Below are 16,510 nucleotides of genomic sequence, written 5' to 3'. Positions count from 1 at the left end.
AGTCAACCATTGCCTCCTGCAAACACATCTTAACCACCTCCCATGCACCATCAACATCCAGCCCTTGCAGTTTAACATGCCATGGTACTGAGCCAAGGACACTTCTAAGCTTGTCATACTTACCAGCCCGGTATTTCCACATGTACCCTGTCTTAATTGTAAATTCCACTCGTTTAGCCACCTCCCAAGTCATGACCTTATGATCACTCTCACCAGTTGGTGGTAACATGGTCATATTTGTTACAGCCACATTCTCAGATGCAGTTACTAGGTCAAGCACTCTCTACCCTCTAGTATTTTCCACCACATGCTGTCGCAGATAGTTGTCCCTTAATAACCGCATAAAATCCAATTCCTTCCTCCCATGTGCCCTCTCCTCCTTCCAGTCAATGTTACCATAATTGAAATCATCGATAATAATTACCCTCCATCCACTCATTTCTTCAATTTGCCTATGCATATTATCCCCACCATCTATTCCATCACATGGTCTATAGCAGCACCCAATTGTATATTTTGTTCTGCTAGACTCTATCTCACACCAAATAGCCTCAAATATGCTCTTTTCTCTATTCTACAGTTCAACTTCTGTACTCCTTGGCTGCAACTCATCAGCTATCATCAATAACACTCCTCCCCCTTTTTTATTCTCCCTGTCACTCCTGAACATGTTATACCCATCGCATTCAATCCCACTAGCTTTATCATCTTCTGTCAGCCATGTTTCACTAATACCAACAACCTGTGGCCTGGAAGTGCCAACCAAGGCCAAAAATTCTTCCTTCTTGTTCCTAATACTCCTGGCATTAGTTTACATGAATTGCAGAAGCCCATTAATCCCATCCTTACTTTGATGCCTTATACTAACTATCCCATTCTGATTTGTTGTCCTTCGTACTCACTCGGGCATATTATACTCATTCATACACTCAACTGCCTCCCTAAAGTCTGCATATCTACTCCCCCCCCTTAATAAATCTAGTTTCCCTGAGTCTGTACATCCACTTCCACTTCGTTCATCAACACTTTTTCAAGCATCCGTACGCCAATTCCATTCAAATGTAACCCATCCATCTTATATAAATCTTTTCGCCCATCGAACTCACTCCACACATCCTCAAATTCCACACCACTCTCCATGCATAACCCACGCATAAAGTCATTGGCAATTATGTCCCTCCTTCTAAACACTTCACTGTCATATCACGGTAAAATACTCACCATCCTAAGTCTCTCACTCTTCTCTTTTGCTACCTCAAGTAATTCCCTCACATCCTGTATCATTTCCATTTTGTCTTCTTTCACATCATTTGTTCTTGCCACAATTATCATCTCTTTCACCCACTGTTTTTGCACTCAAATAGATTCGCTGACATCCTTTATGTTCACACCCGGCTGGTACGATTTCGTCAAACTCTCAACTATCACACCTCTTAATAGCAAATCTCCATACAGCACTCGCTCCTTCATTTTATTTACATTTACGAACATCCTCTTATTTTACATAACAGACTTTCGCCATTTATTAGTCGGTACGTTCAGCACACTTTTTCCATACGCTCCAGTTGCCTTTTTGCTCTGTGTATCGCTCCGCTCAACCTTGCAATTTCGCTACTTGCATCTATCTCACCATTTTCATTATCAATTAAATCATCCATTCGTTCTGTATTTCTACCTTCATTTACACTTTCAACGACGCTCTCACACCTATCTGGTACTAACTCGCAATTCCTTATCACATCATTATTTTTTATATTCTGACTATCGTTAACGATATCACTCTTACCACCTGAAACACGCTTGAGATCCTCATTCTCCTTATACTTTCTGCACATATTAACCCCACTATCACCATCTTACCAGACTCCCACCGCTCTTCGCAAAGCATACATCTCACAGACAGCACATTGCCTAAACTCTTTTATATCAAAACTCTTAAACAAACATGGCGACCTGGCTGCCATTTTTTTTTTTATCAGTGCCATATGTATGCTATCTTATCTTAAAAATAATAATTAAAATAACACAGAAAACACAGAAAAATCGCACAGACACACCAAGAAACAAAAAGCAAACAATACTACGTAAAATTTTAGTAAAATTGCCAATGATAACATAAAATACTACTAATCTTTTCAGGAGCTCTCAACAAGTCGACAATCATAACAGTGTGACACCTAACGATGACGTTATATAAGAATAAGCTTTGTGTTTATTCCCAAAAATTGTTGGCATAAGTGTGATATGGTTGACTGAGGATGACATCCTGACAGGGATAGAAAAGGAAGGGTAAGATGTTTTTCATGAAGATAGGAAAGGTAAAAAGGGAGGTGGAGTACTGTTGATGACAGAAAGGAGTTATGTTCATGCGAGATAGAGATATGGGAGGTGGGGGATAGTGGCAGTACAGTGTGAGATAGATGCAGATAGAATTAAATACTTCTTCAGATGTTGCTATAGATATGGTAATGTGGAGGGTAGTGACCATGAAATGTATAAGGAAATAGGAAAAGGATGATCATTATGGATGATATTAATTATGACAATTAATATCATCCATAGATTGGGACGATGGCATAGCAACCAGAAGTACAGAAATTAATTTCTTGAGATTTTACTAGGTAACTACTGCAGGAAGTATGTAACAGAGGGCATGCGAGGATAGAATGTCTTGGATTAGATCATTTCATCAAAGGATGAAATGATCTGTTAGGTTAGAATGACCGTGAAGTGATTACCTGGGTATTTCCCAACTGTGTTGAGAAAAAGATATATGTTGAACTAAAGAATGAAAAGATTAAGCATGCAATACAGAAGTAGAAGGCATTAAAGAGGCAACATATGATGAGTGGTAATAATCAGTTCCATGGGGAGTGCAAAGAACAGGCAAAGAGAATGACTCAGTTGGTAAAGATAGTAAAAGAGCATCATAAGCAGCAGTTAGCTAACAAAAAGAAAAAAAAATAACCAGGAAGTTCTTTTGATATGTAGCCAGGAAAAATAAAAAAGATTATAGTAGTATGACATTGGAGAAAATGCTATTAGCAGTTCATAAAAATATTTCAACCTTGTGTAAATGTGTTTGCATGCAGAGTTAGAGAGCATTGGAAGTGGACTGATGGTGAATGAACAAGAGGTATATGTGGAATTGAGTAAACTTGATTTTAATAAGATTGTGAGAATTGATATATCACTGGGAAGATACATCACTACATACATTGAGGGGTTGTGCCAGGGAGTTGGCATCTCCCTTGTCATACTTGTTTAATGAGTTTTACATTTGGTCAAGTTCTGAATGAATGAAGGAAGGCAAAATTTTGCTGCTTGATAAGGAAAATGACAGAATTCACGCTTCAAATTATAAGCTGATCAGTGTGTATCATATGTTGTGGTTTAAAGTGTTGGAGAGGTTATTAAGACCTAGAATTCAGAATCGGGTTGACAGCAGTGGTGTTTTCTTTGATGGGCAGTGTGGATTTGCTAAAGGAAGATCATGTTTTAGTAATCTACTTATTACAATAAGGTAACAAGTGCACTGGATAGGGGAGAAGGATACCCAGTAGTGTACTTAGATTTTACAAAGACGTTAGATAGAGTGCCGCATGATAAGTTTATAGTTAAACGACAACAGATTGGATTGGATATTAGATTAGTGCACTGAATTGGAGATTGACTCTCTGATAGGTATCAGCAAGTCATGTATACTACTGCAGTATCCTAAAAGAGCAAGTCACTAATGGCATGCCTCAAGGATTTGTTTTAGGGAGATGGATGTTTAACCTCTATGTTAATGATATTGGAGACAGTTTGAATGGGGGATATTCAGTTGTTTGTAGATGATGCAAAGTTTGGAAGAATTATGAGCAGATTTTCTGGCTTTACAAGAGGACTTGAATAGACTGAGTGAATGGACATGGGAAAGTGGAGATGCCAGTTCAGTGCTGCAAAGTTCAAGATTTTAAAATACAGAAAGCAAAGATGTGATGTAGAGTATATACTTGGTCAAGATATGTTGGAGGGTGGTGGAGAAATAAGCGATCTGCAATGATGATGGATAGGGATCTAAAGTTTAGAGGGCATATTGCTGAAATTGTGAGGACAGTGCAACAAATTCTGCTAATGATTTGGAGAACATTGACTTGTAGGAGATTCTGGTTCAACTGTATGACACATACAGTGGAACCAGACCACACGTACTGTGAAAGCTTTGGTCACTTAATTTTCAAACGGATGAAGAGAATATTGGAAAGGATCCAGAGATCATTGACTAAGATGGTTTCTGATCTCTAGAATGTGGAATATAAAGATAGGTTGAGAAGATGCGGTTTACAGAGTCTAGTAGATAGGAGTTGCAGGTATGATATGATAAAGACACACAAGTTGGTAAGGGGTTCTTATAAGATTAAGGAGGGTGTAAGCAAAAGGAGTGAGAAACAGGTATTTCGCATTGCCTGAGAGTGTGGTGTCTGCTGATAATTTTAATATATACGGCACAGTATGATGAGCTGTGTGTACGACAGAGGAATCTCCCAAGATGATTCTTTGGCTCCATAGAAGTTGGAGGATAATAATAATAAGATATTGATGAGAACCATCAGTTTAAAACAGATATCAGGCCATTGAAAACCTAAAAGCACATAAAAGGCAAATATATAGGCTACTTAGCAGAGCTTGCCTCTTTTAAGTAGTGCAGACACATACAACTCTGATATGAAGGTTGTATTCTTACAAGCTCTCTGGTTATTTTAGACACTTTCTAAGTATCTATGCATTTGGCAGTGAAATAAGAATGGATTTATAATATCACCAGTCTCTAATAATTTACATTGCCAAAATGAAGCCATTTGGCTTTTCTTCAATAATCACAGCTACACATCAACTCTGAGCTTGTTTATAAAAATACACCTCTCTGACATAAGATTGCTATGGTATTGAACAAAGCATTTTTTCTCTCTTGTTTTTTGCCTGGACTGTGATGGCAGTGGTAGTTCAGTGCATGCCAGTGGGCTTGTCTGGCACTGCTCTTAGCAGAGGTTTAGTGATGATATTTGCCTGTGGCTGTGCCAGGCTGAGGTCTGGCTCAGTTTTGATGTGGAGCCCTACAAGTTCACAGGGGATCCATTTTGCAGCTACTTGACATAGTAATCACTTTGGGGCACTAACAAGTTTACAGCTACTTGAGAAAGTGACCTTTTTATGTCACTCACAATTTTTTGAAATTTGGATGATTTGAACTTTTGGTTTTGCCTGGTAGATGGGAATCAGCAGTTTGAAACAGCTGTAAAGCCAGTGAAACCTAAAAGCATAAATGGTGTGTGTGTATATATAGTCTCCTGTTTAGTGCCTGTTAAGGCAACTTTGATGCTGAAGGTCATATTCTCATAGTTTCAATACTTTGTAAGTCTCTGTACATACAGCTATGAAATAAGGACCAATTTATAATGTTCTCTATTTCTGTTAACACTGCTTTGTTTTCTTGATAGACCGGACAGCTTAATATTTTTTTTGTTGAAAGATTTTTTCACTTGATTATAATATAAATTAAAGATGATAGGAAATTATATTCTTGGTGGTTTAATTCTCTATCCAAGTGTAAGAAAAAAAGTTTGCATGTGAAATATAATGTAATATTTCATTATTATATTTAAAAAAATATTAAAATAACTATGATACCTACAGTGCATACAGTATCATTCCCAATAAATTCTGCTCTCTGTAACATAGAGCAGTTTTACAAATATCAAAAATATCTAATACAAAATTGGCTCATTCTACAGCATGTTATTTGCCAACTTCATTATAAAAGAGTTTCTTTCTCAGAGGAAAACTGAGGTATTATTGTATAGTTCTTGTTGTTCTGTTTAGGAAATTTCCAATTAAGGAAGAAAAAAAAAAAAAAGAAAAGAAAAATATGTCACATTTTCTAATGCATTTTTAGTGCCTTGTGTTGTTACTTTACTTAAAAAAATTAATAATAACATTGATATAGGATTTTTAAATGTCTGTATTAAGCATATTCCTAATCTATCATCTCTAGATCAGGATACTTTATGGGGAGGCAAAGCCTGCATAACGAGATAATTTTGTGAAAGGATATGATTTCTCATTACCAAAATGTTAAGAAACATTGAGAATTGGAAAGTAATTTGTTCAGTTTGTGGAATCCTAACATAATGAATGCTTATTTGTAAACATATCAGTAAAATTGGCTTGTATTTGTTCATTGTGCACTTTTTTTTTTTTTTTGAAATCTCAATTCCTTAAAAATTTCTTATATTTTCAGAATTGAAATTATGGAATCTATGGCCTTTCATCAAGAAGCAGCATATGAATATCTGTACCGATGGACACAAAGTAATAACAGAAGCAATATTTTCTGTTTGTATTTTTGTTCTGCACTGATAAAATTTCAAAACAAAATTTTACACATTTCAAAATAAAAGCACTTTTTAGAAATACAATGGATTTCCTAAGCACAGATATAAATCATGATTGGTATTCATTGAAAGTTTATTTTTCACTTGGTTAGAGTATAATAAATTTAGTTTAATCCTTTATCCAAGTGTGAGCAAACAAAGTTTGCGCCTGAAAGTATCTTCAGGACTGGGGTAAGGTGGTACAACACCAGGACAACTCGTTGCAAAGGTGGAGCTGGTTACCAACACTCCTGTCTCAGTATCTCCTATAGTGCAAAACAAACACATAGGTAGAGATGACCTGCGAATGCTTCTTCCTGGTATCTCAGCTTGGGCTGTCTCCCACTGAAGAGACCTCAATAAAGGTCGAAACTAGTCTGGGTAGTGGCCCTTCCCTTAATGCATAACATTAGACATATCCACAAGGAGATGTGTTTTGCATTATAGGAGATATTGAGACAGGAGTGTTGGTAGCTTGCTCCACCTTTGCAACGAGTTGCCCTGGTGTTGTACCACCTTAGCCCAGTCCTGAAGATACTTTCAGGTGCAAACTTTGTTTGCTCACACTTGGATAAAGGATTAAACTAAATTTATTATACTCTAACCAAGTGAAAAATAAACTTTCAACATCTTTCTTTAAATCCAGAGTCTTCTTCTTCTACTACGCGTTATTCCCACTTCCCATGCAGGGTCCGCGTGTTACTTTAGATGCGACTTCTTTGTTAGTACTACTCCCAACCGACCCGTCGCCTGGTCTGCCGCTGGGGGAGGGGATATATTTTTGACTGTAGAGGCGTATGTTCATGGGCCGGTTTGCCTGTTTACGGGATGAAAAACGGCAGATAAACTGGCGGAAAAAAACCCTACTCACTGCGCCCAAGACCGGCTAACTTTGCTATGCCTGAGGAAGATCCTCAAATTCCTCACGTCTACAACGGGAATCGAACCTGGGACACTCCTTCCCCAAGCATATGGTTGCGAAGCGCAAAGCCACTATGCTAACCGATCCAGAGTAATTTATTAAAAAAGGGTGGCACACCATTTGGCAACTCCTGTAGGTAGAGATGACCTGCGAATGCTTCTGCCTGGTATCTCAGCTTGGGCCTGGCTCCCACTGAAGAGAGAACGCGGTGGCGGCGCGTTCGTTGCATTCGAATGCTATCGAATAATTGGAAGGTACGGAAAAAATCCCAGGTACGAGACGCAAATTTAATGTATGCAAGAATAAGGAAAGGTTTCTTTTTCTACCTACCCAAATTTCTTGCGCAAGAAAGGCACTTACTAGGAGATTTTAAATTTGTGAATCAATACTGCAAACCACCGACAATATGCTTTCTTATACAGGGACGCATCAAGCCCTGTATATCTCTTTAGAACCCACAACCCCCCCCCCCCCCTAGGAAAAAGAATAACCACTCTGTCTTCCCTAGCCACAAACCTTTCGCTGGCACGGTTTCTTTTACTCCAAATAAGGGGGGTAGAGCTGAGAACCTGGGCTGCGAAGGCTTACAGCGAGGCGGTGCCTCTCCTCGCGAGCGGCATCTCCCGGGCCAGTCTGTACCTCATTCTAAGTCCCAATGGTACCAGGTCTATAAGCCCCTATTCATTTCAACTCACCGGACCTTAAGTCGTGTTATTTTATTATTTGAATTTTTTTAAATTTAAATAATAAAATTTATATTTTAAATGTATTCAAAAAAAAAAAAAAATTTCACTCCGGACCCTAAGTTCGACCTGTATGATCAATTCATATATTTAGCCTGGACCATAAGTCCTCAGTTTCTCAATAACAGCATTTACTGCTGTTATTCAATTACCCGAAATACAAATAAGGATATTATATTTAGTAAATTATTAATTTGGATAAAATCATATGCGAACTCTAGACAAAAGTCTATGTTTAACCTTTTTTTTTTCTGAACAGATAAATGGAGATTATGTGTTACAGACCAATTAGCCTAATACGGCTAAACAGGTTGACTGAGGCCTCTTTTACCTCCTACTATCCTACTCTATCTTACATCATACTCCTCTCTTACTGTCTGCTGACCCTCAGCATGCTTTATTCTCCAAAGGCCAATGATGAGAGACATGAACTCCCATTCTACCTTAATAAAGGTCGAAACTAGTCTGGGTAGTGGCCCTTCCCTTAATGCATAACATTAGACATATCTGCAAGGAGATGTGTTTTGCATTATAGGAGATACTGAGACAGGAGTGATGTTAGCTTTCTCCACCTTTCCAAGGAGTTGCCCTGGTGTTGTACCACCTTAGTCCAGTCCTGAAGATACTTTCAGGCACAAACTTTGTTTGCTCACACTTGGATAAAGGATTAAACTAAATTTATTATGATTGGTATTTAGTTTTAGCATTTAACAGCAAAACAAAACAATTTTTTCCCTATATACCTATCAAATAATACTTCAACATACACGAAATTCTTATGTGCTGATTTTCATTATTTTATTTTTTCATTTAGCATGATTTTTAATTTTTTTTATTTATGTTATGTTGTAAATAGTAAGTTACTAGCAAAAAAATAAAACATAGTGATATCTGCTTTGCCTGTTTTGTTTGCAACATTGAAAACATGTTTATTTTGTTGTACTATTGAAACTCAAGTTTCAAATTCATGCATTAAGTATAATTGATATTTGATACAAATGAAGTATCCTTCATTTTATTTTCTTTCCCAAAGTTTTAACATTTTTCACATTGAAAGTAAGATAATTTTTGTGTTTCTTTAATTATTAAAATATTTTATATGAATTTCATGTATTAAATTGGTCTTCTGTTTTTGTTAATTCAATAGAACATGTCTGTTTTAGAGATGTTTCTTTTTATTTTTATATAGGGAAATTTTACTGTTAACACATTTATGATGTATTGGTAGCATTATGCTTAGTTAGTGGTGGATCTAAAGGCAGAGAGCATCTATGATGCAATGGAGTTACTTGGCTATATGACATAATTTAAAAAAAAAATTAATGACTAGAAGCTGAGAGATACCAAAATGGAAAAAATACTATTTATTATTTGAACCCATAACTAGTTTTGTTTTCTTAGAAAACTTCATTGGGTGTATCACATAAAAAGAGAACTACAAAAAATATATATTACAAGAGGCAGCTATAAATTAATTTGCAAATGTATTGTTAACATTTTAAGCCATACTGGATGCCATAGTATTGTTGGGCATGATTTGAAAGTAGGGCGAAGACACTGTAGTTCTTTATTGATCTACTTTTTCTAGTTTGAGTAAATGTCTCCCTCCTTAGTGAAGAAGAAGAAGAGATGATCAAAGAACTACAGTACCTTCTTACAACCTTTAAGAAAAGTTTATCCTAAACAGACTGTTTATAAGCTTCTATTTAATCCACTTGCTCATCATATTGAAGATAGTACTGATATAAAAGGCTTTATATCTCTACCATATATCAGCTCCATTTCATCAAAGTTAGCTAAAATTTCAAGATTAAACTCTGCACTTCTTTACTCCTTTTTTCAAATTTTGTTCCTTACTCAGTATACTTAAACCAAAACATGACAGCCTAAAGTATTTAGGAATTTATTGTATTTGGTGTAACTGCAATGTACCCTACTTTGGTCAGATAACGAAATCCATTGAGTTGCATATGGAAGAACATGTGAGAGACATTACATATAACAGAACTAAAGCCAGTGCACTATCTGATCATGCTCTTAATTCTGCTTTCCCTAACAAGGAAGATTGTGTCATTCATCCAGTGATCCGGAGCAAATCAGAAAAACATTTTTAGATACTACGATGAACCAGAGAGAAGAATTGTGAAATCAACAGAAATTCTCCTCAGTCTGGTCTATCTTAATACTAACTTTAGCTATAATGTATCTGATTATCACTTCTTAGTTATCCAGTTTTGTTGTACACTAGACTATGCCCAACAATACTATAGCATCCAGAATGACTTTAAATGTCAGCAATATGTTTACAAGTTAATTTATAGCTGCCTCTTGTAATATATAATTTTTGTATTCCTCTTTTCATGTTATGCACCTAGTGGAGTTTTCTAAGAAAACCAAACTAGTTATGTGCACAAATTATAAATAGCATTTTTTCTATTTTGGTATTTCTCAACTTCTAGTCATTAATTTTTTAAATAATATATACACATTATATTTATCATCATCAAATTCTTACATATACCCTTAGGGGGTGTGCTGGATCTTATGATAGTACTGCATGAAAAGGTACATCATTACAAACTTTCTATCAACAATTTTCCTCCAGATTAGCCTGTTATCTGTCAGCATTCCAATATTATGAGATCTTATATTACTGTCTTCTAAGGCCCTTTTTAATGTATCAATCCACCTACATCTTGGTCTTCTTCTGGGTCTAATATAGTATATATAATATAGGATCTCATAATATTCCAATATTATGAGATCCTATATTACTGTCTTCTAAGGCCCTTTTTAATGTATCAATCCACCTACATCTTGGTCTTCTTCTGGATCTTTTTCCTGCCATCCTGGCTAAGAACACTTGTTTAGTTAATGTTTCCTCTCCCATTCTGTTTAAGTGGCCATACCATCTGAGATTAGTTTTGCTAACACATTCCTGAGTGCTAGTTCAAGTTCTTTCCTAATATCCTCATTTTTAATATGATACTGTCATTGATGCCATCTGTTCAGTCTCCTAATCTTTCTCAGGACTCACATATATGTGGTCTCCAATCTTTGATTAAAAGTTTTATTTTTAACCCAGCTCCTCAGATCCATAAGTTAAAATTGGTTTCTACACTGTTGTATATAGCTAGTTCATTGTTTGAGTAATCTCTCTCTTATTCCATATAAATTTATTCATTTGACTTCCTACCATACCAACTTTTCTAATTCTGATGTCTATTTCCAAATTTAATTTGCCACCTTCACTAAAAAGTGTGAATGTTTTACTTGTTCTATAGGTCTCTTTCATCTTTCAGGATGCTGTTGATGTTTTATATGTTCCTGCCTATTTTCATTCTCTTTATCTTTTTAATGCTGATTTTCATATCAAATTTATTACAGCAGTTATTCAGTTTGGTCAGGGAATCCTAAAACTTGTCCTGGATTGATTTAAAAGTATAACATCATCTGCATAAAGTAAAGAGCTGCGATTAACATCTCCAGTTTTGATATCAGGTTTAATACCACTTTACTTCATAATGTGATCCATATAGCTAATGAATAATAATAATAATAATTATTATTATTATTATTATTGTTCCGGGAAACTTCAAGGAGTCGACAGACTCATCGAGGGAGGCCCTAACATCATGTCTGGAACAACTATTCAACATTTACACAGTATCTATCATATCTTGCCTTGAACTCATTCACGGTCGTAGCACCCACAACAGACTCTGGAAGCTTATTCCACACATAATAGTGGAGATAATGTACATCCTTGTTACACAATTGACTTAACATCAAACCATCTTTCTGATGAATACCTCCTTCAATTCTAACTGCTGATTTACAACTAAAATAGAGACTATGTATTGCTTAATAGAATATTCTATTTACCCCAAGAATATTCTCAAGAATACTTCTTGAGAAATGGCTGATTTTTCTCTAATACTTCAAAGCTATGTGCTGTTAGATGGCTCCTGAAATATCTGTGATTTTTGTTGATTTATTGAGTTTTTCTTAGATTTAATGATGTATTTTTAGTATAATATTGTAGTTTTTTAGTGTAATTATTGTACTATAGTATTTTATAACATCATTGCATAAATATTATTAGTTTTCACTATTAAGAATGACGTCGAAAACTCGTCACAACAGGCCAGTGTCCAAAGCTCTAGTTGTTACTACTGAGGAGAGCGTTTGTCCTGATGAACAAAAGTGCTGCTGTAGTGATGATGATAATTTATCTGAATATAAGCTGGCATTAAGAAATATCTCGATTAAAAGAAATTATTAGAAAATCAATCACAAAATTAGAAAAAGTGGAAAAACGTTTAACTAAACTTCGAAGAGGATAAGAAAAAGGATCAGAACAAGAACAGGCAGGAAAGAACTTAACTTGGTAATCATAATATTAATAACAACAAGGCAAGTCCGTTAAAATCTAAAAAAAAAAGAGGTGATCAATCTTAAAATTTGCACTTGCTGGGGGTGTCACCACTTCTAGTTTCTCGGGGATGAAAATTAAAGATATGACAAACATAATTGAAAAAAAAAAATAGAAAAGTAAAAGAGATGATAGTTCTGGTAGGTACTAATAATTTAAGTAGCGACAAATATAGTATGAGAGAAGATATGAATGGTCTGTTGAAAGAAGTGAGAAAGAAATGTGAGAGAGTAAATATTGTAGGTTTGCTACCCAGATATGATAATACCGAATTAAGGAGGAGGTCGATGATAGCAAATGATTTCATGCTAGGCTGTGGAAGAAATAGAGGTGAGTTTTTAGACGTGCGGAGTAAGTTTGATTGCAGAAAAGATTTGCGGAAGAAGGATGGCCTGCACTTGAATTCATTTGGCATCAAGAGTCTGGAAAAATTACTTCTTGTTATGAGACCTAATGCAGAGACTCAGAGAAACAAAATCATCAAGGGAGGAATGGGAAAAATGCATGTGAAAGTTCAGCTATAGTATGCAAATGTGATAAAGATATGAATGTCTTTGAACATGGTTTTTTATGTGGCAAAGGGTTGGAAAAATATGCCTTGGGTTCAGACCTTTTAAGTATGTCTTGTGAGGGAAAAGAGAAAGTTCTGCAATAAGACCATATAGATTGCATATTTAATTATAAGAATAGGCTAGGTAGTAATTTATTATTTCTATACACAAATGCCAGGAGCGTCAGAAACAAAGGGGTTGAGTTCGTTGCTTTATTGAATGTGGCCTAAGATTGTTGGCATTAGTGAAACCTGGCTATCAGAATCAGATATGGCAACTGGAATTGTGTGTAATGAGTATGCCATTTTTTGGAATGACAGAAGAGATAGGCGAGGAGGAGTACTATTAATGATATCAGATGACTTGCATCCAGTCAGGGAGAAATGCAAGAAAACAATGATGGTAACAATGTCCTATGTAGCGGTGAATTTGAGTCTATCTGGTGTGAAGTGGAGGCTAATAAAATGAAATATAGGGTGGGATGTTGCTACAGACCTTGCAGCTCAGTTGCAGGGGATGAAGAAATGCATTGCCAATTTTGCCTTATGTGTACCAAATGAGTACTCATTATGGGTGACTTTAATTTTCTGAACATTGATTGTGTAGACGAGAAATCTCACGATAAGAAGGAAGAGTAAATTATTGAATTGTTGCGGGATAACTTTCTTAAACAGTATGTAAAAGAAGGAACTTGAGGTCAAAGATGGTTCTCTGTTAAAAATATGGCTATTTAGTGGATGACTGGTGTCATTCACCAGTTGGGTGATAGTGTTCATTCTGTGATTTCTTGGGAAGTATTTAATTGTATTGATGCTACTATTAGAACGGGTTACATGTTGAACTACAGGTATCCCTCATTATATGTGATCCCACTTTACGCGTTTTTGCTATAACTCAATTTTAAAAAGTTAATTTAAAAAAAATCACAACTAGTAGCAATTTTGCGGTCACCCTGTGCGTGGTCATGTGACTTTGTGCAAGCACTGTTTTGACAAGGTGGCATTGTGCTGCATGTCAATTTCATGGAAGGTGTAGAGCTAGTAAGCTCCATTGTTGGAGTCTTCTGCAACGCAAACATTATGGAAAAAAGAGGTAATTGTGATCATAATATTTCCAAGACTAAAAAAAGACAGAGAAAAGCTATAACACTAGAGGAAAAATTAGAAGTTATAAACAAGTTATAAACGTAATGAGCGCACAGTTGACATAGTCAGAGCTACAGGAATTTCAGAATCAACTTTAAGAACAATAAGAAATCAAGCAGAGAAAATTAAAGAAAGTTTTAAAAGTGTGACGAGAATGCCGACAACTAAGATAACACAGATAAGCACACTAATTATGGAGAAATTGGAAAGGATGTTGGCCCAATGGATTGAACATGAAAATCAGCGTGCTGTTCCATTATCCACCTTGATTATCCAGGCTAAAGCGAAAAGTTTGTTTGATGATTTGAATGCTATAGATCCTGATCCTAAAGTGCAATCTTTTGCTGAAAGTGCTGGGTGGTTTGATTGTTTCAAGGTGTGACATGGATTCCATAATCTCAAGCTGACTGACTAGGCTGCAGGAGCTGATGTTGTTGCTGCTAACTTTCCAGCAAAATTTCTAAGTGTAATTCAGGAACATGGTTATTTATTATTATTATTATTATTATTATTATTATTATTGTTCCGGGAAACTCCAAGGAGTCGACAGACTCATCGAGGGAGGTCCTAACATGTCAAGAACAACTATTCAACATTCACACAGTATCTATCATACCTTGCCTTGAACTCATTCACGGTCGTAGCACCCACAACAGACTCTGGAAGCTTATTCCACTCATTTACCACTCTCCAAGTAAAGAACCTAGCTCTAACACCCTTGTCAACCACGCTCTTGCCCAGCTTCCATGCATGGCCCCTAGTCCTCCCACCACCAGTCATATTTTCAAAAATATCTTCTGGATCAATCTTATAAAAACCCTTCAGTAATTTGCCTCAGCAAGTGTTCAATCTTGACGAAACAGGGTTGTTCTGGAAGCATATGCCTAGTAGAACATTTCTATTGGTGCAAGAAAAGAGGGGGCCCAGATTTTAAAGCTTCCAAGGACCATCTCACTCTTTCTGAGCAATAAATACAAAATGTTATATTCAGGCAATGACAATCAAGGAAAAGAAGGAGTAGCCGTAGTATTCAACACAAAATACGAGGCTAATCTTCTTGAATGGCAGTCAGTCTCGAGTAGAGTAATGTGGGCAAATATGAGAATGGGGAACTGGACAATGAGACTTATTTGTGCCTATGGTCCCACAGAAGGTTCTAGTAAGGTAGAAGTGGAGGAATTTTTTGAGGCTTTAGAAAAAGCAACTGACACAATGAAAAATGAAAAGTTGGTCCTTGTTGGGGATCTAAATAGCAGAGTAGGAAATGATTGTGAGACATACAAAAATATTTTGGGAAAATTTGGAGAAAAGAGCAAAGCTAATAATAATGGCAAATATCTGTTAGGTTTCTGCTCAGGACATGGACTGGTTATTACTAACACCATGTTCCAACATAAAAATGTGCACAAATTCACATGGAGAGAAGAGGCTAGGAATAAGAAAAGTCTCATTGATTATGTTATTGTTGATAGTGATGTTTTCTCCCTGGTGCAGGACACCAGAGTGTACAGAGGGTTTGAAATTGGAAGTGATCACTATTTAGTCTTGAGCAGGATAAAATTTAATTTCATATTGAAAAGAATAACATGTAAGAAAGTTTTAAAGCGAATAAAAGTTGAGCAGCTCTCAGATGTGAGCTGTAGACTAAAATACACAAAGATTATTGAAAAGAAAATGAAAGAGTTTGAGAACAGGAATCAAACCTTGGAGATTCAGTGGCAAACTCTGAAGAAAACATTGATTGATTCTGCCAGAGAGGCATGTGGTGAGGTTGTCTGTAAGGATAAAAAAATCAGAACTCCCTGGTGGACGCAGGAAGTTAAAGAGGCAGTGAAGGAAAAGAAGAAAGCATACCAAAAGTTCCTGTCAAATAAGTCAGCTTGTGCTCTTAGAGAATATACAGACAAATGCAAGAATGCTAAACACTGTGTAAAACTAGCTAAACAAAAGTCATGGGAGGACTTTGGCAAGAATATAGAAAATAAATATCAAGAAGGTGGCAAAATATTCTGGAGGTTGTTGAAGAAGCTTAGGAATGGTGGAAAGAGTGCTGTAAAAGGAATTAGAGATCATAAAGGTGACATGAAAACGGGAGAAAAAGATATCCTTGAAGTATGGAGTAATTACTTTGAAAAACTGCTAAATGAAACAAGCAGTGATGACAGCACACTGGTTAAAAACACTGACCAGGCATGCAGTCAGGAATACATATCCATAATTGAAGTAGAAAAAGCCATCAAAGGCTTGAAATGTGGAAAGGCAGCAGGAGTAGATGATATTCGACCAGAAATGCTGAAG

At 36.1% G+C, this 16,510-nt stretch overlaps 1 protein-coding gene across 4 annotated transcripts in view; it reads left to right on the top strand.

Moving 5' to 3' along the window:
- The window catches only part of Cog6 (conserved oligomeric Golgi complex subunit 6), a 596,080-nt gene that overhangs the window by 262,292 nt on the left and 317,278 nt on the right, over positions 1 to 16,510 (top strand). For all 4 annotated transcript variants that reach the window (XM_090403681.1, XM_090403680.1, XM_090403683.1 and 1 more), the window contains one exon: positions 6,284 to 6,354. In XM_090403681.1, the coding sequence (XP_090259807.1) occupies positions 6,284 to 6,354 (71 nt within the window). The remainder of the gene's footprint in view (positions 1 to 6,283; positions 6,355 to 16,510) is intronic.

Source organism: Typopeltis vanoorti, chromosome 14 (assembly GCF_054136105.1).
Source record: "Typopeltis vanoorti isolate ZY-2024b chromosome 14, IOZ_Tvanoo_1.0, whole genome shotgun sequence".
In the NCBI taxonomy this organism is placed as follows: Eukaryota; Metazoa; Arthropoda; class Arachnida; order Uropygi; family Thelyphonidae; genus Typopeltis; species Typopeltis vanoorti.
This window is presented reverse-complemented; position numbering and strand designations above follow the sequence as displayed.